General features: G+C 35.7%; 1 protein-coding gene across 1 annotated transcript in view; it reads right to left on the bottom strand.

The window, feature by feature from the left end:
* LOC128024990 (protocadherin-15-like) overlaps positions 1-25,525 on the bottom strand; it is a 194,818-nt gene that overhangs the window by 13,598 nt on the left and 155,695 nt on the right. The window contains exons 25-31 of the mRNA XM_052610923.1: positions 17,339-17,448; positions 15,117-15,257; positions 11,882-12,009; positions 7,012-7,227; positions 5,231-5,319; positions 4,162-4,338; positions 2,703-2,921 (exon numbers count right to left, since the gene is read on the bottom strand). Coding sequence (XP_052466883.1) covers positions 2,703-2,921; positions 4,162-4,338; positions 5,231-5,319; positions 7,012-7,227; positions 11,882-12,009; positions 15,117-15,257; positions 17,339-17,448 — 1,080 coding nt within the window. The remainder of the gene's footprint in view (positions 1-2,702; positions 2,922-4,161; positions 4,339-5,230; positions 5,320-7,011; positions 7,228-11,881; positions 12,010-15,116; positions 15,258-17,338; positions 17,449-25,525) is intronic.

The following is a 25,525-nucleotide window of genomic DNA, read 5'->3' as shown; positions in this document are numbered from 1 at the left end:
TATGTATATGTATACATACAGCCGTGGCCAAAGGTTTTGAGAATGTCACAAATAGAAATTTTCACAAAGTCTCCTGCCTCAGTTTTTATGATGGCAATTTGTATATACTCCAGAAGAGTGATCAGTGATCAGATGAATTGCAACTAATTGCAAAGTCCCTCTTCACCATTAAAATGAACTTAATCCCCAAAACATTCCCACTGTATTACAGCCTTGCCACAAATGAACCTGCTGACATCATGTCAGTGATTCTCTCATTAGCATAAGTGTTGATGAGGACAAGGCTAGTCATGCTGATTGAGAAAGAATACCAGACTGGAAGCTTCAAAAGGAAGGTGGTGCTTGAAATCATTGTTCTTCCTCTGTTAACTGTAGTTACCTGCAAGGAAACATGTGCAGATATCAATGCTTTGCACAAAAAGGGATTCACAGGCAAGTATAATGCGGCTAGTAAGATTGCACCTAAGTCAATCATTTATTTGATCATCAAGAACTTGGGGAGAGGATCAATTGCTGTGAAGAAGGATTCAGGGCACCCCAGAAAGTCCAGCAAGTGTCAGAACCGTCTCCTAAAGTTAATTCAGATGCAGGATCAGGGCACCACCAGTGCAGAGCTTGCTCAGAATTAGCAGCAGGCGGGTGTGAGAGCATCTGCATGTACAGTGAGGTAAAGACTTTTGGAGGATGGCCTGGTGTCAAGAAAGGCATCAAAGAACCCACTTCTCTCTAGGAAAAAGTTCAGGGACAGACTGATTTTCTTCAAAAGGTACAGGGAGTGGATTGCTGAGGACTGGGGTAAAGTCATTTTCTCTGATGAATCCCCTTTCTGATTGTTTGGGGCATCCGGAATTAGGCTTGTCAGGAGAAGAAAAGGTGAACGCTTCCATCCGTCCTGTGTCATGCGAACAGTAAAGCACCCTGAGACCATTCATGTGTGGGGTTGCTTCTCAGCCAAAGGAGTGGGCTCACAATTTTGAACACAGCCATGAATAAAGAATGGTACAAAAACATTCTTCGAGAGCAACCTCTCATAAACATCCAAGAACAGTTTGGTGATGCCTTTTCAACAGAGCACTCAGTGGCTCAGGTAACAAAACATCAAAATTTTGGGACCATGGCCAGTAAACTCCTCAGACCTTAATCCTATTGAGAACTTGTGGTCAATCCTCAAGAGGCAGGTGGACAAACAAAACCCCACAAATTCTGACAAACTCCAAGAACTGATTATGCAAGAATGGGCTGCCGTCAGTCAGGATGTGGCCCAGACGCTGATTGACAGCTTGACAGGGCAAATTGAAAAAAGGTCTTGAAAAAGAAAGGTCAACACTGCAAATACTGAGTCTTTGCATAAACTTATTTTAATTGTCAATAAAAGCCCTTGACCCTTATGAATTTATTTTTATTACACTTCAGTATACCATAGTATGACATCTGACAACAAGATCTAAAAACACTGTAGCAGCAGACTTTGTGAAAATTTATATTTGTGTCATTCTCCAAACTTCTGGCCATGGCTCTTTATATATACACTCACAGATTATGTTATTACGGTATATTCCTGAATTCTCATTGTCTGGTTTGCCATATGGCAATAGCTTAGCTGGAACCACATTTAGTCTTGACAGTTTCTCATATTTCCCTAATGGCCTTGATTATTAACTTCATGCTGAATAAACAAAAGACCAGACAGTTTTCAAATGTGTTACCAATGTGAAAAGAGAGAATGTGTGTATATGTTCCTCTGAAATCCCAGCAGAGGGAAGCTGTCTGCTTAAAGCTGCAGTCGGTAACTTTTGACACTCTAGCGGTTAATAAACAAAACTGCTTGTGTCTTGCGGAAGAACATCGTAGCCGGAACTACTTCTCTCTGTTTATGTCTATGAAGAATCACAAAGGTACTGGGTTACTCCGCCGCGGTACTCCCGAAGCAATCTAAAATAGTCTGAATATAAACACTTATTATAGGTGTACTCTAGTGATTCAGGACAAGCTAAAAACACGGTTTGGAAAATGGATTCATGGTGTACTCGCTTATTATATACATTTTTCTACATTTTGAACACAAACAAAGTTACGGACCACAGCTCTGATTGGTTGTTTTTAACCGGAAGCGATGGAGTTTCTGCAAATGGCAATAGGACCACTGGGAGGAGCCAAAGGAGCTTGATTTTATCACAGATTATCTGTCTCATATTCTACTGTCAGGACATAATGACAGGTTTAATAAATATGTGAAAAATATTTTTTTACAAAAGTTCCCTACAGCACCTTTAACAAGATGTTTCAACCTTAATGAACTTTACATTTATTTATTTGGTTGCTAAGTGGAGAAGTCTGCAGTCTGGGTAATCTTTCCAGATTTCCTGATCTTTCCTGATCCCACACAGGGCATGAAATAAACACTATGCCATAACATTTCTGTTAAAAACTAACTATGCACAGAATCACAACAGAAGAGACTTTTGATGGCTAATTTTACTAAATCTTAGGGGTGTGCAAATCTGATCATCTACGATAATATCGTGATTGTTGTTTTAACAATGTGCAAGCTGACATCATTGTGTCTGTAGCAAAAAACTAAATAAATCCCTGTATGGGTTTTTGTTTTTATATATTAATTTGAAATTATATAGCAATATTACACTTGCAAAAATGCTGTCTTCATGAATTGGGAGACACTGGACTATGGTGGTGAGACTCACTGTTGGTACGTGATGATGACGATGAGGATGGCTGGGATACAGCACATGATGATGATGACGGCCAGGGCCAGCAGGGCTCCTTCGGTGTATCCAACAGACTGAACCGCCTTCTTCACACTCTCCACCACATCTGGAGTGCGGATCTCCAGAATGCGGCCTCCACGACCTAGATAGGGCTGGAACTCCTTATTGATGTCCAATAACTTCCCATCTAAAAACCTGCAAAAACCACAGGAACAGTCACATATGTGCCCTTGCATATGCTATTCGACTACTTCTCCAGTGCAAGCCACATAAATCTAGCAATAAAGATCTCTCCTTCCAGGCAATCTCTGATCGACTGAGCGAATGTAATTAAAATTCATGAGCCAAACTTTTATAATAAAGTGTAAAATGGGTCATCTGACTTTTTAGTATAACGTAAATGTAATGTGTCGATCATATAGCTACATTGGCTACTATAAAAGCACATTTTTTAAGTACCATTCACCCTGCTGACAGTAAAATAAAACAAAATACTGAATCGTTTGGCCAGAGGATAATTGTATTTCATTATGATGGAGTTTTGGTTCCTTGTAACTGTCACCCTTGGCTTGCTTAGTTTGGGACACCGTTTCTGGCAACATTGTTGACTTGATTGCATAGACACTATTTGAAGAGAACTGAACTAAGCTGGATGATGAAATCACTGAATCAACAATGAATTGACTTTAACTGAAAAACTGATTGTTTTATATTATCCTCTTGCATTATCAGCACACTTTTTTTCTTTCTATTTAACACTGTAAAGCTGCTTTGACACAGTCTGTATTGTATAAAGCGCTATATAAATAAAAGAGAAAAAAGGATTGAATTTTGACTAAATAAGAAGTAAAGCACATTCGACAGCCTACAATTCATGATTTGCTTGTACAAGTATTAGAAACCGTGCTGTCAGAGCGGGCTAATTACTGTGACAAAACAGACAATCTGGCTACAGATATAACCACGAGTCTCATTTTTTATGAAAAATGTGAAAATGTCTAAACAAACATAAACATACAGTTCATCAGCTTTATTGTGCTTCATGGGTGAGAAATGGGCAAACAAAAAATACACTTAAATAATGCTATGAGAAATGTTATAAAACACTAAGTGTGTGTATAATTCTGTATGCAGGAAATTGAGTTAATAATATATATATATATATATATATATATATATATATATATATATATATATATATATATATATAAATATATATATATATGTGTGTGTGTGTGTGTGTGTGTGTGTGTGTGTGTGTGTATATATATATATATATATATATATATATATATATATATATATATATATATATACACACACACACACACACACACACATATTAGTTGCTTAGGTCTGAAGGAAAGGTCAGGAGGTTAAGAGCAATGCAGAAATGGAGTCTGTGAGGGTAAGTTGGATGAGAGAAAGCACTCACTTGAAGAGCTCCTGTCTTGAGAGAGCTCTGTTGGTCAGTGGGTCAATTGCATAAACCATCAAGTCAGATTTTGAGTAGTCCTCCTGTTCATAACCCTCACCAAAACGACGTGGCCCGATCGACTCCACAACAACTTTAGCTCCCGGAATCTGGTCCTGGACATAGCGCTCTAAAATCCTGCATTGAGAGACAGAAAAGGAGTGATTGAACAGAACTTTTTGACAGACTGAAGACGTTCTATTCACCATTTTTCACCAAAAGGAATTCTCAAACAACTAATGAATGTTATTTTCACACAGAGAACATTCTCAAAACCATGAAAGGAAATTGCGACTTTTTCCTCACAATTTGGACTTTTTTTCTCTCAGTTGTGAGTTTATATCTCACAATTCTGATTTTCTAACAAGCAACTGCAAGTTACAAAGTCAGAAATGTGAAATATATACTTGCAATTCAAAGAAAAGAAAAAAATCAGTCTTGTATTCCTCAGAATTTTCCTCCCGGTAGGTGTCTTTATTACCCCTCAGCTCACATCTCAGAGCAGCCAGCCCTCCTCAGCCAATTACCTGCAGTATCTCAGCTGCTGAGGTGAAATAAGAACATGGGACAAAAAAGAACAGAGGCTGGAATGATGACTCTACTTGGAGGAAAGGAACAAGCAGCAGGTTTGCTGGGGAAAAAGCCCGACAAGAGAGAAGAAGATGTTTTGGGCTGTGAGTTCTGTTGTGCGAGTGTGTTCCTGTCTCTGTATATATTATGAATTTCATATTTGCACTGTACTATCTCAACAGGGATGTAAAAGTGAAAATTTATATTTTGTCATCATCTACATGGGTTGTTCCAAAACTTCTATGGAACACAAAAAGGAGAAATTCTGAAAATGTTTCCATATGATGGAAAAAAATTAGGAGGGGTGATGCTGAGTACCAAAAATATCATAAAACATCCTAAAAGCATAATACAAGTGACTCATATGACTTGTGTGACATTTTTCTGGTAACACTTTCATTCAGCGACCAATTCTCACTATGAACCAGGATGAAGAGTGTGTTTGTATAGAACGCGTTACCCAATCAGCTGATCCTTGTTCTGCTCAACCACAGTGGGCGACACATTGGACACGACCACCTGCATGTCCAGTTGATTAACCACAGACACCTGTGAGATAAAACAAAAAGAATCTCTAGAAGAGAAAAAGATAGTGTAGCATAAAGGCTCTAAACGGTGCTTAAATATTTTATAAATATTTACTAAAATACTATATTTGAAGTATTCATTTATACTTCAGTTAAATAGCCATATCCCTGTTGGTATACTAATTTAAGTTATTAAGCTCTAAACTGTGTTACATTTAAAATGTATGCTGTTTCTGTGATTGAATCTGAGAGACAGAAATAAGTTAAAGGTAACGCAGAAAGAAATGCAAATGCACATATCGACCAGCAATTTATAGATTTGTTTATATATACTTGTGCTGTTATGCTGCAAAAAAAAATAAAAAATAAAATAAAATAAATATAAAATAATAAAAAAATCTGTATTTTTCTTGTTCTCCAGTTATCTAAACATCCTTAACTCTTTCCCCGCCATTGATGAGTTATCTCAACATTTAGAAGACAACGCTTCCCCGCCATTGACAAGTTTTTACGGCTTTTGATGTTTTCACTGTTATACACTTGGAGGCGCTATTAAACATCTTCTGAATGAATGCAAAACCTCCCAACCGAACAAAAACACAGATGAACTGGATGGAGAAACGAGCGATCTCTTGTGTAAAAAGATGCATATAAAATTGATGAGATCATCAGCGATGGACAGCATATAAATGAAAACTGCATGATGTTACAGAGTAAAATGTTGATCATAGAAGTGGTATATGTCTGTGCAAGGTTTGGGAGGTATTGATGGAAGTGATTTACTGGATTATAATCATACTGAATTTTAGCCAGATGTAGTTTTTGACAAAAAAAAAAGAGATTTTTGTTGAAAAAAAGAGAATGCTTTGTTGAATTGAAAATATTTAAAGTATTTATTTATACTTCAGTTCAAATCTCTCTCTCTCTCTCGCTCTATATATATATATATATATAGTGCTGGGCAATGAATATATATATACACATGACACACACACACATATATATTAAATTTTTTTTTTTTTTTGTTATATACTACATTTGTGTTCCATTGTTCTAGCTCTGTAAATTAATTGTGGTCTAGCTGGCATTAAACAGATGCCCCTACCTCTACATCTTTAACTCACAGGCCACGTGCAGGTTCAAGATATTGAGTGCTATTGAGAGATTGATTAATGGGTTTAAATACTGCTGGAGCCCTCTTCCCACACAAAAAAAAATAAAAAAAAAAATAATAATAATAATAATATTTCTCTTTTGCACTGGCTTAGGATGTTCTACAAGAAATCTCTGAATTGATATATATATATATACACATATATGTGTGTGTGTGTGTGTGTTTGTGTGTGTGTATACAAATAATATTTTACACATATTTATAATAATATCAATACATTTTTCACAGCATAGTTTGGGTCTTTTTACATGAAAAAAAAAATATATAGCTGCCTTTTAAAGTTTAGGATGAGGGTCCGTCTCACAAGATTAATCATATTTGGGGTCTGGATTGAAAAGGTCTTTAACTAAATGTTTAAGTGAGTCAAATGTTATATTTTTGACTGATTCAGTTACTAAGGGATCAAACTGCTAACTTGTGATCTGTCAGTGAGTCTTTCTGACTGATTCATTAAAAAGAGTCATTTGTTCACAAATCTGACTTTTGAATGGGAAACAATGCAAAAGCACTCAACTTTATGCTTCTGGATCACATACGTACCACCACTTGAGCACTGCTGCTGAGTCCCGCCCCGAAGTCGTCGGTAGCAACCACGTCAAATTTAAAGTAGGAGCGCCGCATGTTTCTGTACATGATGGCTGTCTTAATTACTCCTGTGAAGGGCTCAATAACAAAGCCGTCTTTGCCGTCAGTAGTTGGGGGGATAATCAGCCTGTACAGCATGGCACTGTAATTCCCTGTGTCTTTATCCACAGCCTGTCAGATACAATAGAGCACAGACATGTCAAAGAGAGGAATAGCCACAAGCTACTTATCACCTACAACACAGAGCCGCTCAACCTCTGCCGGCGTACGCACTTCCCCCTCTGGCCTTTAGGAGGAGCTCCAAGCTTCGATTTCACAGCACTTATGACACATCGGCTTCAGTCTCAGCTGAACATTATAGCACTCCACTGCGGTGACAATGATTTATAATGGCTTTTTACAAGAGAGGGGAACGGGCGGCTCCACGGACAGCAGGGTGCCCTGGACCAGGCAGAGTCATTAACACAAATGAGACTTTTTCCAATATGCCAGCGAGACCGGTTTCAATAAATACAGTAAGTGTGTATTAAAGGCCCTTGCAAACAAAAGGTCCATCTTTAATTAGTCATTTAGTGAGGCTGATCACGGACAAAATGCACAATTTGGCAGCGGAAAGCTTTGATCGCCTTTGTGCCGCAGTCGTAACCGGTTTTCTTTTCTTTCTTTGTGTTATGCGTCCCAGATTAAACCCTAGGAACATCAGAAAAGCCATGTATTCTTAGAAAAGCAAATGTTTTTTTCCAATATGCCTGGAAGACCCATCTCATTATATACAGTAAGTGTGTATTAAAGGCCCTTGCAAATAAAAGGTCTGTCTTTTAATTGGTCATAAAGTGAGGCTGAGCGTGGACACAATGCACAACCCACGGTGGAAACCTTCGATCACTGCTGTTGCACAGATCTTGAGGCAAAACTATTTGAAATTCAATCTGTATTTCCACAGAAATCTGTTTTTTCCCCTCTCTTTTCATGTTTTATCTATATATATATCAGATTACACACACCTCATATTGCACCCAAGGAACATCAATGTTTTCTCAGAAGCCAGATATTTTTCTAATACGCATGGAAGACCTGTTTCAATAGATACAGTAAGTGTGTATTAAAGACACATGCGAAGAAACGGTCAGTCTTTTAATTGATCATTTAGTGTGGACAGAATGCACATTGCGGTGAAATACTTCAATTGTCGCTGTAACACAGATCTTGGGTGAGAATTGTGTGAAACTGAATCCGTATTTCCACTAAAGTCTCTTTTCATTTTCCTTCTTCACGTTTCTGTCCTCAAATAAAGTTCAAGGAACATCAGAAAGGTAATGTAAGTTCTTAGAAGGCTGATAAATTGCATAAACTAATCAGATCAGGACGGAACAATGTATGCAGGGCTAATCGGAGAAAGCATCTTTACAGCGCAAAGTAAAAGCAGATCTTTCATTGACATCTCTATCCTTAGGCTTGGCAGAGCAAGGGACAGTTTCAATTTTCTCGCTTTTTTCTCCTCAAAACGATTTAAAGAGGGATTTCTAAGTAGATTAGACTAATCTACAAATCCCAGAGCGGCTTGAACAAAAATCCATAGTAAGCGATTCCTGCGACACCTGAGAATTGGACAAAATGCATGACCGTGTATGTCAAGGCTGCATATTTGGATTTTTGCCCGCTGAACTTCATATCTCAGGCATTTATTCAAGCAAACAAAAGACACTGATGATGGTAATCTGTATTCGCAGTGAACGTGACCCTATGAAACCTCGAGCTTCTGCTACATGGCTTAACTCAGTCTGGGGTCTTGGCTAATAAGGTCTCCTTGATCGAACACATGACGCCAGGCACCTGATAGCATCACAGTCGCTGTTCTTTTAGTCAGCACATGAACTTAAGACAGGGCGAAGTCATATGAGGTGAACCCCTGCCTGAGTTACCGCAGCTGGCCTGCATGTCTGATTAGAGTAACACTGAGATAATTACATAAACGACTTTTACAGGGTTGTAGTTCTGAGGCCAGACACATACAAAATCAAATACGGAAATTTAGACGCTTGTGAAAGATGTTGGCATTTTGATACCACTGTAAAAACTAAATTACTATTACAATTATGCATTTAGCAGACGCTTTTATCCAAAGCGACTTACAGTGCATTTTAGAGCTGCAATCGGGCCTTAAAAGTTAGGCCCGACAGGACCCGAGCCCGACAGGTTTATTCAAATGTGCGCACGCACACAGCTCTTTTGCCTTTTGTCAACAATGAGTAATTTATTCATGTTTTAACATAATTTACTCATAACTAACGTAGACTAGACCACTTGGAAGTTGGAATAAAGAAATAAATTAAGTCCTGTGTCACATCGTAACATCTCAGCATTCTAGACATAGGCTCATTTAACCTATAAATAGACCAACGCACCAATAAAAACGAGTCATTTAAAAAAATTTTAAATCAAGATGGGTATTTGGCAATAACGAAATTAAGATAAAGGCTCCGCCGGATTTGCTTTATTTAATAAAAGAATAATGCCAACATTAGCATAAATACTCTGTCAACATTATGCATTTAAGACTCAATGAATATTTAGTTATCATTTGAAAAACCTTTACTCACAGAGATTAGGCTAGGTCTACATGTTTATGTGGAGGAAAATGATTGAATGCACTGTAGATGTCTTCAGCGTGCTCCTGCGCTCACTGATGGTGCGTCATTATTCTCTCATTATTCTCATTATAATCATGGTCAAAACTTTTCCACACCTCAGAGTTTGCTTTAGTTGCTGGTACCAAAACGTAATCACCAGAGGCAAGCCTCCGTTACACCTGCTCAGCATTCATTTTCGCATCTTTCTCGCGCTAATCGGAACACATCACATGACCGCTCGTTTACCTCGCAAACCGGAGCACAAGCCCGAGCCCGCATAAGATGATAGAAATTAAGCCAGAAGCCGTCGGGTCCCGACGGGTCCCATCAGGTTCGGGCAAAGATCTTCAGCTCTACTGCATTTAGGCTTACATTTTTTTATCTAACATGTGTCCCCTGCGAATCAAATCCACAACTTTTTGTGCTGCTAGCAATGCTCTACCACTGAGCCACAAGGACACAATTATTAAACAAACTTCTTTGAAGTGGAACATTAGTATAAATATTAAAGTAAATTAGCCTTCAAGTATATCGGAATAATTTTTTTTAAAATTTAAACTGTAATTATTCAAGACAAGAAAAACCTAATATAAAAAAGAAGAGAGAAACCAATTACATGCAACTGAACAAATAAAACAACAGAACAAAGACTAATGAAATCAGCAGTGCTTGGAGTTCGCTGGTTTGTCTGAAATTGGAGAAAAAAATAAAGTAATTAAATGTAAAGTAAAATTATTAATTATACATACTCAAAGGGATAGTTCACCTCCAGTTGACTTTTTTTTTCCTTCTTTTTTTCATACTATGGAAGTCAATGGAGACCAGCAACTGAAGGTGAACTATCCCTTTAAATTGATGGTAAAGGGGTTTGTAATTAAACTTAATAATAACATGTTTTTGAAAAATGCACTGATCACTGAAATCTCCAGTTTATGTTCTTCAAAGCTCATCTGAGTTAGCAACAGTAACCAAGGGGGCGGAGCTATAGAATCAGTACTCACTTTTACTGATTCAGTTATGGCATTACATTACTTCATTTTAGCATCATCTTTATACTGTACAGCTACATTTGACATCCCTAGCACGTCTGTTCTCAAGGGGGTGATAGAGTTAACTTCAAATCTCTGCCATTAAATCGGATTACCAGTAATTATTGAGGTAGTTAGCCATAAATGTGAAACTCATCTAACTTTTACTCTGCCATTACAGATGACATTTTTTACAAATGTCTGCTATAGTGTGCATTATAAATCACACAGAAATGGATAAACGCATGCAATAATCTTTAAAATCGAGCATGACTTGCCAGAAGTGTTTTTATGCTAAAATATAGGTTTGAAGACAGGTTTGAGTAAGAGACAGGGTTAATCAGAGAAGTCAGAGAGTCAAAGCCATTGTTAGACAGAAAAGTACTAGTAAAGACAACTAAAACAAAATAATACAGAGCGAGATAGAGGATCAGCGGCTGGAAAAGGACACAGTCTGTGCTATCTGAGAAAGCCTGGCTGATTGATGAGGATCTTTGATTCATTTTCTTTCCAGGGAATGTGGTGCCCTTGTCCACGTTTTTGACAGTTGTGTTGAGATCTGTATCAGCGGGGCCCCACAGCCATGACATTTTACAAGCTGTCTCAAGATGATCCAATCTTTCAGACCTCAGCCGGGTAGACTTAAACTCCTCAGCCGAGACCAGCAATCTGACCAACAACACCTCCTCACACGGACACTGGAACCAACTGACTTCAACCTCCAGCACAGAAGAAAGCTAGCATAATACACTCCAGCTAAATATAGCATTTCCACTTTTCGATGATGAACTACAAAGGTTTTTCCATTCCAGTCATTTAAAAATAATTCTGATTCAGACCAATTGGAAACCGGTTCGATTCAAAAGAATCATTTGTTCACAATTCTAACATCATTAAGGTTTGCAAACAAGTTTTTCTCTAAGCAAGAGCAATAGCAAACCATTGCATTGTTAGAAAAATGAATATTCACCAAAGACATGCACATGGCTTTTAAGATTTGATTAATATCCATGACTTTTCCAGGCCAGGAAAACTAGTCAGTCATATTACAGGATGCAGTTTGGATGCAATATGCAACAGTTAGTGAACAGCCCTTGGCTTATTCGTGGGAGTGCTGTCTGAACCCTCATGGATAGAGTTACAATTCTGTGGGAGAAGACACTTTACCTGGACCTGTAAAACAGAGGTGAAGGTCTTGGCATCCTCTGCAACCCCACCGAGGTAAAAGGGCTTAGTGAACTCAGGAGGATGGTCGTTCTCATCTTGCACATAAATGAAGACCTTTGCTGTGTTGCCTGTGAGGTGAAAAAATAAAATAAAAAATCACACAAGAATTTTATATCTGTTTTAAACCTGTTTTAAACCAGTTTTTTTTTTCTATTTGTATTTTTACAGACATTTAGTAAGCATTAAAATAATATTTGGATCAAAAAATACAATAAGGAATAAAAAGCAATTTTTTAGACTTTTTTTTTTCTTTAAAAATAAAATTCAATAAGAAGTTGAATGATGAAATTATTGATGTAGTGGAAATGGTGACAGACATTTTCTTCTGTATTGAGATGTGCATACAATTAAAACAATGAATTGTAATTAGAATTATATATATATATATATTTTTTTTTTATTATAAATTATAAATAAAAATTATGAGCTTATTTATTTATTTACTTATTTATTTTTCATATGCATAAATTAATCATTCACAGTAAGATCAATTATATGCCTTTAGAAAACAGGTTTACTTTCCATTTCATGTCGACTTGACAATGCAGCCAACACAACAGTAATTTATATATATATATATGTATATATTTTTTTTAAATAAAATAGAGCTTTTAACTACAATGAAGTAAATATCAATTCAACAAATGTCAAAAATGATGATATTTTTATATGATGTTTCATTTCAGAAGCAATTTAAACTAGCATCAACGTTTTAAAGTATTCATGAACTACCCAGTTTTCATGCTAGTTCTCAAAACAAAACAAAACAAAAAGTGTACTGCTCACATGGAAAATGCCTTAAAGCAATTACAATCAAACTCAGGAGATCACCAAAACTCTGCCCTCCAGACTCAGTTTTGCACATCTAAGCTGCTGAAGTGCATTTTTATTTTTATGGAGCACAGCATTTCTTCATCAAGTCCTTCAAGACCATCGTCTGTCACCTCTCAAAGTAAAAGGCAAAGTCATATTTTGCGGGGGTATGCAGAGCAACAACATGATTTATCATCCGACAGACATCAGCGCTCATGCCAAAGGGTTTCCAGAATCTTCTGTCCATTTCTGCACAGTCACTCCGAGTGAAGCGCTGAAGTGTCACAGCACAGAGCAGAAAGACATGACACAAGAGGATCTCTGACCGACGGGTGAAATGAAAACCAACAACAGTGAATAAATCCAGCAAGTGAACCAATAAAGCAAGTCTTTTAAACAATATATTGACTTTTTGTAATGCTTTTATCTGCTAAAATAATGTAAAGTTCTTAAATTCTCTTCATTTGGAGAGCTTTCTCAATTATAACACCTAGTCCTGTCATGCAAACTATGAAGTGATTAGATTAATTAGTCTGTACATGATGTAATTAATTTAATGAATTACAATTTCAAATAAATTCACAATCCATGTCAGTCAATGAGAGCCATAAGGTCTTATTTAAAACAAGGACCTGGCAGCTCTCGCAAGCACACGGACAAGATATAATTCATTAAAACTCACATTAAAAAAATCAATTAAGCTGACAGACCGACTGGACGCAACTAATCTTTTGATTTTATCACCAGGTTTGCGTACTTAGAACATTAAATGAGAAAAAAAGAAATCAATATACATAGCTGTGTATTATTACGATTATACTTTTATTACATTGAGAATTTCTGCTTTGGCATGCTGGAAAGAAGGTGTTTTATTCACCACAAAATAATAATAAAAAAAAGCAAAAACCCGCTTTTAACAAGCTTTCAAGCCACATAAAATGTCCCAGGGTCAAAAGCAGATCCATACGGAATGCTGCGGAACTGATGTGCTAGAATCTCTTTAAACACATTTGACAGTTTAAATCCATAAAATGGTAAAAAAAAAAAAAAAAAAAAAAAGGTCCAGTTCACACCAAGATTGACAAATGTAAAGATAAGTATAACTATATTAGCGTCCACACCGACAGAAAATAAAATTCTGTTTATTTTAAGCATGAGCTGCAGTTTTGTTTTCGGACACTATCTAAAGATAAAAATATCTAAAATTATTGGTATAATGTGTAAAATTAAATCATGTATAAATCACAATTCCCTATATTTATTACATAATTCACTTATTCTTCCATACCTAAATTATTGTGTAGAAATATGGGGGAATAATTATAAATCTATGATCAAAGCTATCTTCATATTGCAGAAGAAAGCTATTAGAATTGTTAACAGAGTTAGTTATTAGGCACCAACTAACCCATTGTTTATTAAATTAAATGCATTAAAATTACAGGATTTAGTTGATCTTAGCACACCTGCAATGATGTATAAGGTTCACAATCTCAAGTTTCCAGTCTGTTTTCAGGAGAGGTTCAAGCTCAGAGAGACTCGATATAATTTGAGAGGAATCGGGGTCTATCAAAAAAAATAAGGCCAGGACCAATACCACAGGGAGATGTTTCTCAGTAAGAGAAGTGAATCTTTGGAATAGCCTGGATGACAGATTAAAACAATCTATATCAATAAACATGTTCAATTTTTTTTTTTTTTTAAATCAAATGTGATTGGTAGCTATATTGCATTAGAATGATATTGTTTAGTTTAAATTCCATTAAAATAAGTAGAAGGCTGGTGTATAATGCAATGATTCACAGCAGTATTAGGGTAATGGAATGTCTAGAGGAAAATTAACAAGGTGACTTGTGTAATGTTATTAGTAATGGCTTACATTTGAAAAACTATATTCATTAATATGTTATTCGTATGAGCTGTTTATATATAGTTGGTAATATTCTTACATTTGTTTCCAGTTTGCTACTTTCTGATTATTGTTGCCTCATGCTGGGTATTTAAATCTCGCTGTAAATAGGGTTAGGCATCAATAAGTGTTTCACTTCAGCCTAAACCCCTCCAGTCATCGCTGTACCATAATAATTCTGTTTGTGTATGTTGTTATGTCTGAATGACTGAAGAAATAAACTACTACTACTACACTTTAAATGCTTGTACTCTTTACTCTTTGTACTATGTCAATGTTTAATCATTCATCTGCTAAAAAAAAACCTTCTGAAAGTTGATATTGAACCTATGATATTGTTTCTCTGTTTGGCTAACATTATAGCTGTAACGTTTACTTCTCTAAGAATCAGACAATTATTGAAACATTACAGATATGGTCCATGATGTGAATGGGCATTAAAAGAAGCCTCACTTTTGGATGGGGCTCGTAGGTTGGACGACACCACCCTCATGGAGTCAGCTTCCACGCGGAGGACATAACTGCTGTTCCTCTCGTAGTCCAGCGCCTTGGCGGTGCTGATAACTCCAGTGATGTTGTTCACAAAGAATTCACCTACCGCAACAGGAGAAAGACAGCAGGTGTGTTTAACTGATATTTTAACTGCTTCACCATCAGGTACACACAGTCCGAATTATGCATTGAAATCTTACATATTTACTATATAGCGTCAGACTTATGTTCTGTAAATTAAAAAATAAATAAATAAATAAATAATAATAATAATAATCAAATCCTTTTATTTAAAATATTATTTATGTAATATTTACTCTTTTTTACTTACAATAACAATAAACTGAATTTTATATATATATATATATATATATATATATATATATATATATATATATATATATATATATATATATATATATATATATATATATATAAAGAAATAAATAATAATAATAATCAAATCCTTTTATTTAAAATATTATTATTTATGTAATATTTACTCTTTTTTACTCTTTTTTCTATTTATTTATAATTAATTTAAAATGCATTATAGTTTAAATGTGTCTTAAATGCAATTAGTTGAACTTAAGAGTGATTTTTATTCCCACTTAAGCAGTGCATCTCTATATGTAATTCCATAATCATTTCTATTGTTTTTGAAATATGGTAAAAGTGTACTGCCGAACGTACTGGCAAGCATTTATAATAAACTAAAATATATTTTTGTATATTACAAATTGCACATTGTAATGATGAAGTCACAATTTAGTACATTTAAAATGTATTCATTTACTTTTGTATTAACTAAATGTAGTAACAAACACTACAGTTAAAAGTACTTTACGTGATTTAGCATGATATAAACTACATTTTTTTTAAACCTTTATTTTGAAATTATTACAAAGTGCACTTTTTTTTTAAAGTATACTTAAGCGTGTTAAGAAGGATAGAGTTACTTTAAGTACACATAAGTGGCCTAACCCTAACCCCTATATATATTAAAAACTAAATTAAATTAAATGCATGCATTTAGCAGACGCTTTTATCCAAAGCGACTTACAGTGCATTCAGGCTATCAATTTTTACCCATCATATATATATATATATATATATATATATATATATATATATATATATATATATATATATATATATATATATATATATATATATATATATATATAATTCTAAGAATTACACATGCAACACAGTTAAATGCAATTCTTTTTCACAAGGGATGAGATACCCGTAATTTTTAAGGATTCATTGGATTTTTTTCACTGGATAATCCAGAATAGGGATTACCATGGTTCTTTACAATATAAACAATTTTTAACCTTTTAAACTTTACCATAATATGACATTACTCAATCAGTAATTATTGGCCCGGCTACGTCCAGGTCTTACGACTCTCCCTTTCATATTGTTAATGCACTTAGCTATATTGGGATTTCAGGTCCAGAGTGCACTACTCCCCTCTTAAGGCTCATTAACATTCATAAAGGATTAGCTCTGATCTAGGGTGATGTCATCACATTAAACGCCATGGATCTTGGCGGTTTGAAGGGTGGAATGATTACCTTATTCTTCCTGTCTTCTTCTAGTTTGCGCTAATGAAAACAGCCCTTTGATTACCTATTTACGCCTCTTGATTCCGTCTAATGAGAATGTACCGAAACGATTTCCCCGTCGCTTTAAACCAGCAGCAGATGTATTCAAATGTGATTTCGGCTGAACACATTCTGAACGGAGAGGATTTAATCACGCACACCTCCCTCATCCTGCTCTCGCTTGCTTTCTGATGACACATGGCAACAGGAAATACACTCCTTCAAACAAAACCTTCTCTCTCACTGAGCTTTTCATAACTTGCAGCTGACAGCCACCTAAAAAACACCATCTAGGAGTCTGCGGGCTGTCATTACCCAGTGCTTGATGACTTACAAACTATAATTTATTACAATACAATAATATTCAGCTCATAAAAGACCAGTGTGACATTTCCCGCAATTTTGTCTTTTTTTTTTCACTGAGGTTTCTGAGGACAGAATAAACCATAGTCTGGCTGAAGTATACACTTGTACTGTATGCTGCCAGTGATGGTTTAATTGCATGCACTTTCTGCACGGTTTTAGCACCTTATTCACTAAATAAATAATGCAAATCTGGTTAGTGCTCACCGTCTTCATTTCCTTCGATGATGGAGTAGACGATGGTCTGGTTTATGGCAGCTGCCAAGATGATTCCTGCCACCGTTCCCACGGGGGCATTTTCGCTGACCGGAGGGAACCTGCACATACACGGTGCACTGCATTAATCATGAAACACAAATCACACACAATAAAATGGTGGTTCTGCTGGGTCACACTGCAGATATGTTCCACAGCGTTAAAACTTTACTAGGCCTGTAAAAGTAAAATGAAATTTTAAATTGTAATATTTTTCAATTTCACAATATTACTGTTTTTACTGTACTTTTTTTGAATTGACTGACAATCTAAATGCTACACTTTGCTCCTTGATATAAATACAAAGTATATTAGAAAATTGTGAGAAAATAACTAAATAAATGTATGAGTACATTCAAACTGCTGTTTAAATACTGTAATTTCAGTATATGCGTTTTTTTAGAACTTGGCATTGCTAACGATTTACTGTTCAAGCTACAGGAAATGTTTAAAGTTACAGTAGAAAAGCCTGAGGGTAAGAGAGATTATAAAATGGGGATTCAAAACCGTGCATTAAAAAACAGCTGGAACTGCAAAACTACATATAAAACTAATCGAATTGCAATCTAAATGCTGCAATTTTGCTCCTTGATATAAATGCACAGTGGGCTATTCAGCACTATTAAACATAATTAAATGTACACATATAGGTCTCATAGAGAATCAATGAAAAGGCAGCTTAATTATTTCACATTCTGAAACCAGGCGGACAACTCACCTGTTCGATTTTCTAAAACAAACTCAATTAATTTGAGCTGTAAAAGATTCTGGTTTAGAATTACCAAGACAAAATATTCACAGGAATTGAATCAATCAAGAAGTTAACAGGATCAGTCTTATTTGTGCATCCTACATAGTTGCTAAATGAGCAGATCTTTACCTCAGATAAACCCGACAGCAAAACTGATCCATAAAGAAACATATGATCAAAATCAGCTGTCGCTTTCCAAGAACAACATACATTAGACTTCAAAACACAATATGAACTGTTGACAAATAATCATTGTCCATTAGCATTAGCATTAATTTCATGTGATTTTATCAGAAATGGGCAGTGCTAGCTTGGAATCATTAAAAATACAAAAAATAAAAATAATAATTAATTAAAAAAAAAGGAATTAACATTTTTATTCAGCAAGCATGCTCAAATTGATCAAAAGAGACATTAAAGACCTCGTTTGCTATTTCCACTCATTAACAAAAAATCCTGAATAAAATCCATCACAGTCCCCACAAAAGAATTAAGCAGCAAAAACTGTTTTAAACATTGATGATAATTATAAATATTTATTGAGCATATTAAAATCATGCCAGAATTTCAGAATGAATTCTAAAGGATCATGTGACCCTAAAGACTGGAATAATGGCCGCTGAAAATTCTGCATGGTCATCACAGGAAATAATTATTTTTAAATATATTAAAATAAAATCTATTTTAAATTGCATTAATATTTCTCACTAATTATATACCACATAAATGCAGCCTTGTTGAACTTGTTGTTGATATTTGTTTTTAAATAGCTTATTAAAGCTACAAAAGTTAACCAGCCAAAGGCAGTGAGGGTTTTTAAAACTCTTTTTCATGTCAATATTGCCGTTAATATTCCTTAATTACCAATTTTGTATGTATGCAATCTAAAAGGCCTCCGGTAAATGTAATTAGTAAATACCTGCCCGCATTTTGTTTTATTCCAATATCAGTTATTAAAGCAGCATAAATTAAATTTTGAATGTTATTAGCTCCAGAAAGGCATATGCTAGTGAATAACTAAGAAATAATGATTAAGAGTAGTACAAGTTGGCCTACATTTTTGTCAGATGTACAGTACCTGCCTTTTGAGGGGAAAAGTAGTAGTGTACAGTATAACTGAACTGGAATAATTTGGAATAAACTGTAAAATCTAATAAAAATACTATTTGAGTATTTCTACTTCAGATTTTAATGTATAATTCAACGTTACTAGCCATTTGTTTGTAATAAATTGTGAAATTTACTAGCAGTTACAAGTGAAGATTGTTTTGGTAAAAAAAAAATTCCAGTACATCTGCATGATCTCGACCATGTGTTCAACTTCCATTGCCTTATGGAAACTTAAAATGTTGCTGAGGTATTCAGTCTTACAAGGCCATAAGTTCTGTAAATTTGACATTCTGTACTGATGAGTACACACTTCCACAGTCATACTGCTTATACCTCTGTAAGTCAAATATTAACAATTGAAAGTAGACAGACAAACTGAAGAACGTCTCTTAAAGCTCACTGTCCTCAAACCGCAAGTATGCTGCCTTTCAAAACCAATACCTTATAAAGAACGAGGTGAAAGCTCAGAACAGCATGTGTTTCTCCTATCGGATCTAACAACACGGACAAAAACCCCTCAAGGACACTTTGAATACAAAAGTTCATAATCCTGTCACATAATCGGTTGTTCAGTACTTTTCTTTTCATACATTGTGATGCTTAAGCTCGGCCTGGTGACAAGGTAACCTTCATCCAGGGTTTGGAGTACTAAGAGTTGGTTGTACACAGGCTTACACGACGATTTGTCTCCCCTGGGCTGTTTTGCGGAAGATACACAGGCTTTTGTTATTCAGTACCTTCCATATAATCCCTGCGTACACACATCGACATGTTCTTCTTGTATGGCATCGTCCTATTGCTTGGTGCACTGTGTACTGTGCTTGCAGATAATAGAAAGGGGGGAAAAAAACGCTCTTGTATGCTCTCTGTTCTGACAGCGCTCTAATGGTCGCTCCACACAAGCACATGCTCAAGTGTTCAACACTAATGAGGTCCACTGAGCCGGCAAACGCATCCCAGAAACCTCCACTGCTTTTTTGTGCCTATGGCTTTCAATTGGGACTGAACCGTGTTTAATCCAAAAAATTAGCATGGGCCATGGGGCGGCATCTAACTACTTTTTTGTTTGTTTCATGTGAGCATTTCAGTTTGTTAGATTAAGATGTGATATCAAAACAGCAGTTCGAAACCTTTGGCCTCTTTCCATTGAGATTGTGTTACTCATTAACAGATCACAGTCTTTTTCATGTAGATTTGCTCTTTTACTTTGATGACGTGAGATGCTGGAAACGGTCAAACTCTAATGCCTGTATTATGATCTTTGATCTTGGTCTTTATAAAATGTGTAAAAACCATGGGCCTCCAAAGGCAATACATAACAGCTATCGATAATCCTGCTATTTAATAAAACACAAGGCACTTGTTATTAAGAGTACCTCCATCAATCTGCTCGAATACAAATTCCTTTAAAAGGAAAAAAGGTTTTTTTTTATGATTCAGAGCAAGCTGTCTTTAAAAATCTCTGTACTGAATTCTCAAACATATGAGCTCTGGCAAGACGAATGGATCTGATCTTAATTGCATAAATTGGAATACCGTATACCACATACTGAACAGAAATATCCGTGTTTACATATATGGCATGGCTACAGTTTTATTTGAAAAGCGCTGGTTTCTCCAGGCATTTTGTTTTGGCCTACAATAAGAGAATTTATCGGCTTCTGATTATATCAATTTAGAAGTTTAACCAGAACATCCCTAAAGCAATATGGCTTATGAATAAGCAGCAAATCTGTCCCTTTTTTGTGTTGTGTATCAGGAAAAATGTGCAGTTCTTGATTGAGAAACAAGAATGGATTAACAACGTGAAAGACTACATAAAGTGTGCCGGAACTATCCCTTCTAGTATTCTGAATAAAGCAATAATAGATGTCAAATTCTTTCATCTTATACATATTATTATAGTTTGTGTTGTTGTTATTATTATTATTTTTTTTTTTTGGTAAGCCCCAAACACTCTCTTGCAGCCTTTAAAACCATGATATTCTACTATTAAAAACATAATATACTAGTATAGGCTAACTGTTATAGCCAATAAGCCAACAATCCCTGCTGCCCAACCCAATTGAAATACATCAACACATCTAAAGAAAATGTATTTATTTATACTTTCAACGCTTTAGTCTCTTTATTCAATCTTCCTGTTTCAACCTCTCTTTTTTACCCCAACCAAGTCTTTGGACTCTCCACTAAACATCATCAACATCACTGTACTTCACCCTGCTCCAGGCGTCCAGCTCACCGTGACCCTCTAGAGACAAAAATCAGTACTTAACACGGGACACAAACAAGCCGGCATCATGACTCTGCAAAACTAACCAGCCCCTCTTCAAATGAAAGAACCTTTCACCGTTTTCAAAGGTTCCGCCTGCGGATTAGTGTTGACCTTTTCAAACTATTTGCGAGCAGTGCGTTTGGAAGCCGTGTGGCATACTGTGTCTGTCCTTTCAAAACAAGAGGTAAAGGGCAAATTTCCTTCAGCTGAACTTAGGGTTGGGAGGCGTGCTCGTTTTCCTCCATTCAAAAACAACTTTCACTCAGACAGAATACATGAATACTGAGATAGCCGGCCATTACATGCACAGACAAACAAATGGGTTTGCTTGCTCTGGATGGGTTTACAAAGGGCAACTCTATCTTCCCCCAGAGTTTAATACTTCACTAAAGAGATCTAGACACCCTCAGTTAGACTAAGTACAGATTAGGGATGTCAAAAGTGGCTTTAATTTTGTACCAAGTTAATACAAAAGATATATAAATAAACAAACAAATAAAAATAGCAGTGCAGTACTGAGATTCAACTCAATTTGGCACCTACTGCCTGACTGACAGGTTCTTTTCAGCAATCATGCTGCTGCACATTTAAACAGTTAAATGCATTTCTTTGTCTAAATACCAAGGAAAGCTATTCGTGTAAGGGGAGTCAGTAAATGTAAAAAGAAGATTTTTCCATCATCATTTACAATATCTTTAAGAAATTAGAAAAACACTCAATCTCAAGGGGCGCTACCTCTTGCAGAAACTGAAGGAAACGCCCACTGCTGTGATTGGCTAACTTCATTGCACCATTCTCACACTTTCATTTACAGCATGCTGTATGTTTTGATACTTGAGATAGCAAGCACTGTGATCAAGCCATAATATGTTTGAGCCTGAGCTAGAGGAAACTGATATAACGCAACCGCAAAAACTGTTTCAGCATGGTAATAGTGTCTTGATAGTGATAAACACTGGTTTCATGTTTATCACAAACAGATAAGATTAAACATAAATGGGACAAAAAGTTTGGCACTGCCATATCTTTTAATAAAATATATTTAGAAAAACCCACAGCATTGTTAGAATTATCCACAAAACAGTCCGTTGTGAAATTTGGAGAACAAATGAAAACCTTATCTTTCCGTTTTTTCAGGCATGTCATTAAAAAAAAAAAAAAAAAAAAAACTTCAGCCATGCATTTCTAATGCTTGGATCCTTAGGAAGTCAGTGCAACGCATTCGGAGGTGTGGTTTCATTAAAAGAACATTCTATCCAGTTTATAACCGCTTTAAATGAAAAAGATGCATGAACACAATATGTCGTGCCATTTTCATTTATTTCATGTGGAGTAGGTCTGAAATGTGGAGACAAAGTTTTCTCCCTGAGTTTGGGCCTTTTTTAATCCAATAAAAATGTATGTTCCACTTGTTATTCAAACATTTTTCTGTTTTAATGCAACAGCAATTTATCACACACACACACGATATATATATATATATATATATATATATATATCAATAAGCAACCAAAATTATATTAATAATATAATTTTTATAAATATTAATGCATTAAAACCAAGACACTTTAAATTCTCATCAATTTATGCATTTTTAAACATTTTTATATTGTAATTTATTTTATTTTGGAGGGCAATGTCCATTCTTGCCTCCTCTGAGATAACACCCCTGTTATAATAATATTTTATTTGAAGAGTGTTTTCAGTAGCATTTCAGTTTTATTTGAGGTATTAAGACAAGGTATGGTTTTGGGAATCGTGAAATTTCACTGGTATTGGTATCGACTACTGCAATTTTAGTATCATCACAACCTTAATAATGATATCAGGCTTGAGGGTCAATAGCAAAAACTGACAGCTGAAGAGATGAGAGGAGAATAATAATGAGGGATGGTGCTTCAAGATGATAACATAAAAGTCAGTGAAGGCAAAGAGAAATGAATAGCTCTACTTGAAAGATCGAGTAGCTATAAACTCTCAGCTGGTGTAGTCGAAAAATGTCGGCCTCATTTACATACATAGCATACTTTCAGAAGTTTACTAATCACATGCACGAGTGTCCTAAAACAAGAGAGATAAATTATTGAAAAAGCTATGAATATTTGATGAGAGGCTCTGGTTCCAGACAAAGGGAAATGCGGTAAAGCATCTCGGTTTGATTGACCTGTTCTTGGATAAAAGTAACAAAAGCTCATTGAGATGAATAATTGGAAGCAGGCCTCGTGGTCGCCTTCTATTCTTTCTCAAACGGGTGACAGACAAACGCAGCAAGCGCTCTAAACTAGACTGCAACAAGAAACAAGGGTCCGGAGACCCTTGAAACAACGGCTTTGTTTATATGACTTAACGTGCTGCAAGGTCGCAGACTTTTAAAAGTCAATACAAATGCACCTTTTAGCTGTTTTATGGCCATAATGGAAGCATTACTTCTAATTAAGGGGGATGATATAGTTGACATTGAAAGGGAAATCATTTTTTGTTGACGACAGGTGTTGATCATTTATATATCTGCACCAAACTATAATTCGGAGGGATGGGTGGCAGATTATAAACAAGGTGGTCTATAATGCCTGCTGGAGAAAACTAACATTAGAATTCACATTCATCTCAATGGCAGTCGCTCAGCTGCTCCTGTAGAAACAGCCAGCTTGAATTCAGCTATCTTCACTTTTAGGAACCACAGAACTTTTGGGGCCAGTTAGTTGATCTGTAATGTGACTGTCATGTGAATTATCACAGTCATTAGAAACTTACATCATAAACTTAATGTGAGAGACAGTGAGTGACTGAAGATTATAAGGGCGCATTATTATTATTATCATTATTTTTTTTTTTAATGATGTGCATGGATATATAATTTCTAATAATCATAATAAACACTGCAATATTTTGATTTCATTGTGATTTTTTTGCAATGAACATTTCTTTCCTCATTTGAACACAGAGGTCTGAAAACCTGAAGGCTAAAGTTCTACAGAGATGAAACAATACATCAAAAGCTTCTTCAAAATATAGCCTCAAATAATACTGATGTTTTATTTAAGTCTTACTACTTTCACTTAATGCATTTCTGACTACTAATGATTCTTTTTTTAGTTTAAAAAAAATAATATTGAAAATGGAAAATAGGTATATTAAATATTAATTTAAAACATCAAAGCTGTTCTTCTTAAACATTAGTGAAAGTTTGCACCTTTTGTAATAGTCGTAATAGTAATTTTTTTTTTTTTTTAAAGAAAAGTAAGGAGAAAAGTAAAACAAAAAAATACTTTTTAACCCGGGGTGTCAATCTCAGTTCCTGGAGGACCCCAGCCCTGTAGAGTTTAGTTCCAACCTCATTCCAACAGATGTACCATGTGCTGCAGCTTTCAAATAAGCCTGAAGGACTTGATTAGCTGGATCAGGTGTGTTTAATTAGGGTTGCATCTAAACTCTGTAGGTCTCCGGCCCTCCAGGAACTGAGTTTGACGCCCCTTTTTTAACCAGTTCACACTGTATCTCAACAACACCTGACAGAACAGCATCCAGGATTCGCCCACATAAAAACCACATCAGCAAAATCAATTAAAAAGTGCTCAAGCATCGAAATTAATGTTTTGAGATGATGATATATTATCCAACACAAGCACAACCAGACCTTACCAAATGAAATGGCATTTTGCATAGTCCTAAATGACATGTTTGTAGATATGTATGCAAATTACTTTGTGATGATACGTCATTACACAACACCAGAACATAAAAAAAAGCATCTCAGTTGCATTCATTATCGAGTCTAATACTAACATGCCAGAAGCGGCGGGGCTTTACATGTTAATAAGAAGTGCTGTGCTAATGGTGTGGTTGTTTGTCTGACCCTGAGCTGGTGGGACGGCACAAAGGGACCGCCAGTGTCTGAATACTAATCCTGCAGGTGCAGGGAGTCCTGCGCAGGCCAGGCACTTCTATTACCTCTGCAAGACTGGAGGAGGAGGCAACAGGACCATAAGCAAAGAGCTCCACA

The sequence above is a fragment of the Carassius gibelio genome, chromosome A12 (genome assembly GCF_023724105.1).
Source record: "Carassius gibelio isolate Cgi1373 ecotype wild population from Czech Republic chromosome A12, carGib1.2-hapl.c, whole genome shotgun sequence".
Classification (NCBI taxonomy): domain Eukaryota; kingdom Metazoa; phylum Chordata; class Actinopteri; order Cypriniformes; family Cyprinidae; genus Carassius; species Carassius gibelio.
The sequence above is the reverse complement of the archived record's forward strand: the minus strand, read 5'-3'. Positions and strand labels throughout refer to the sequence as shown.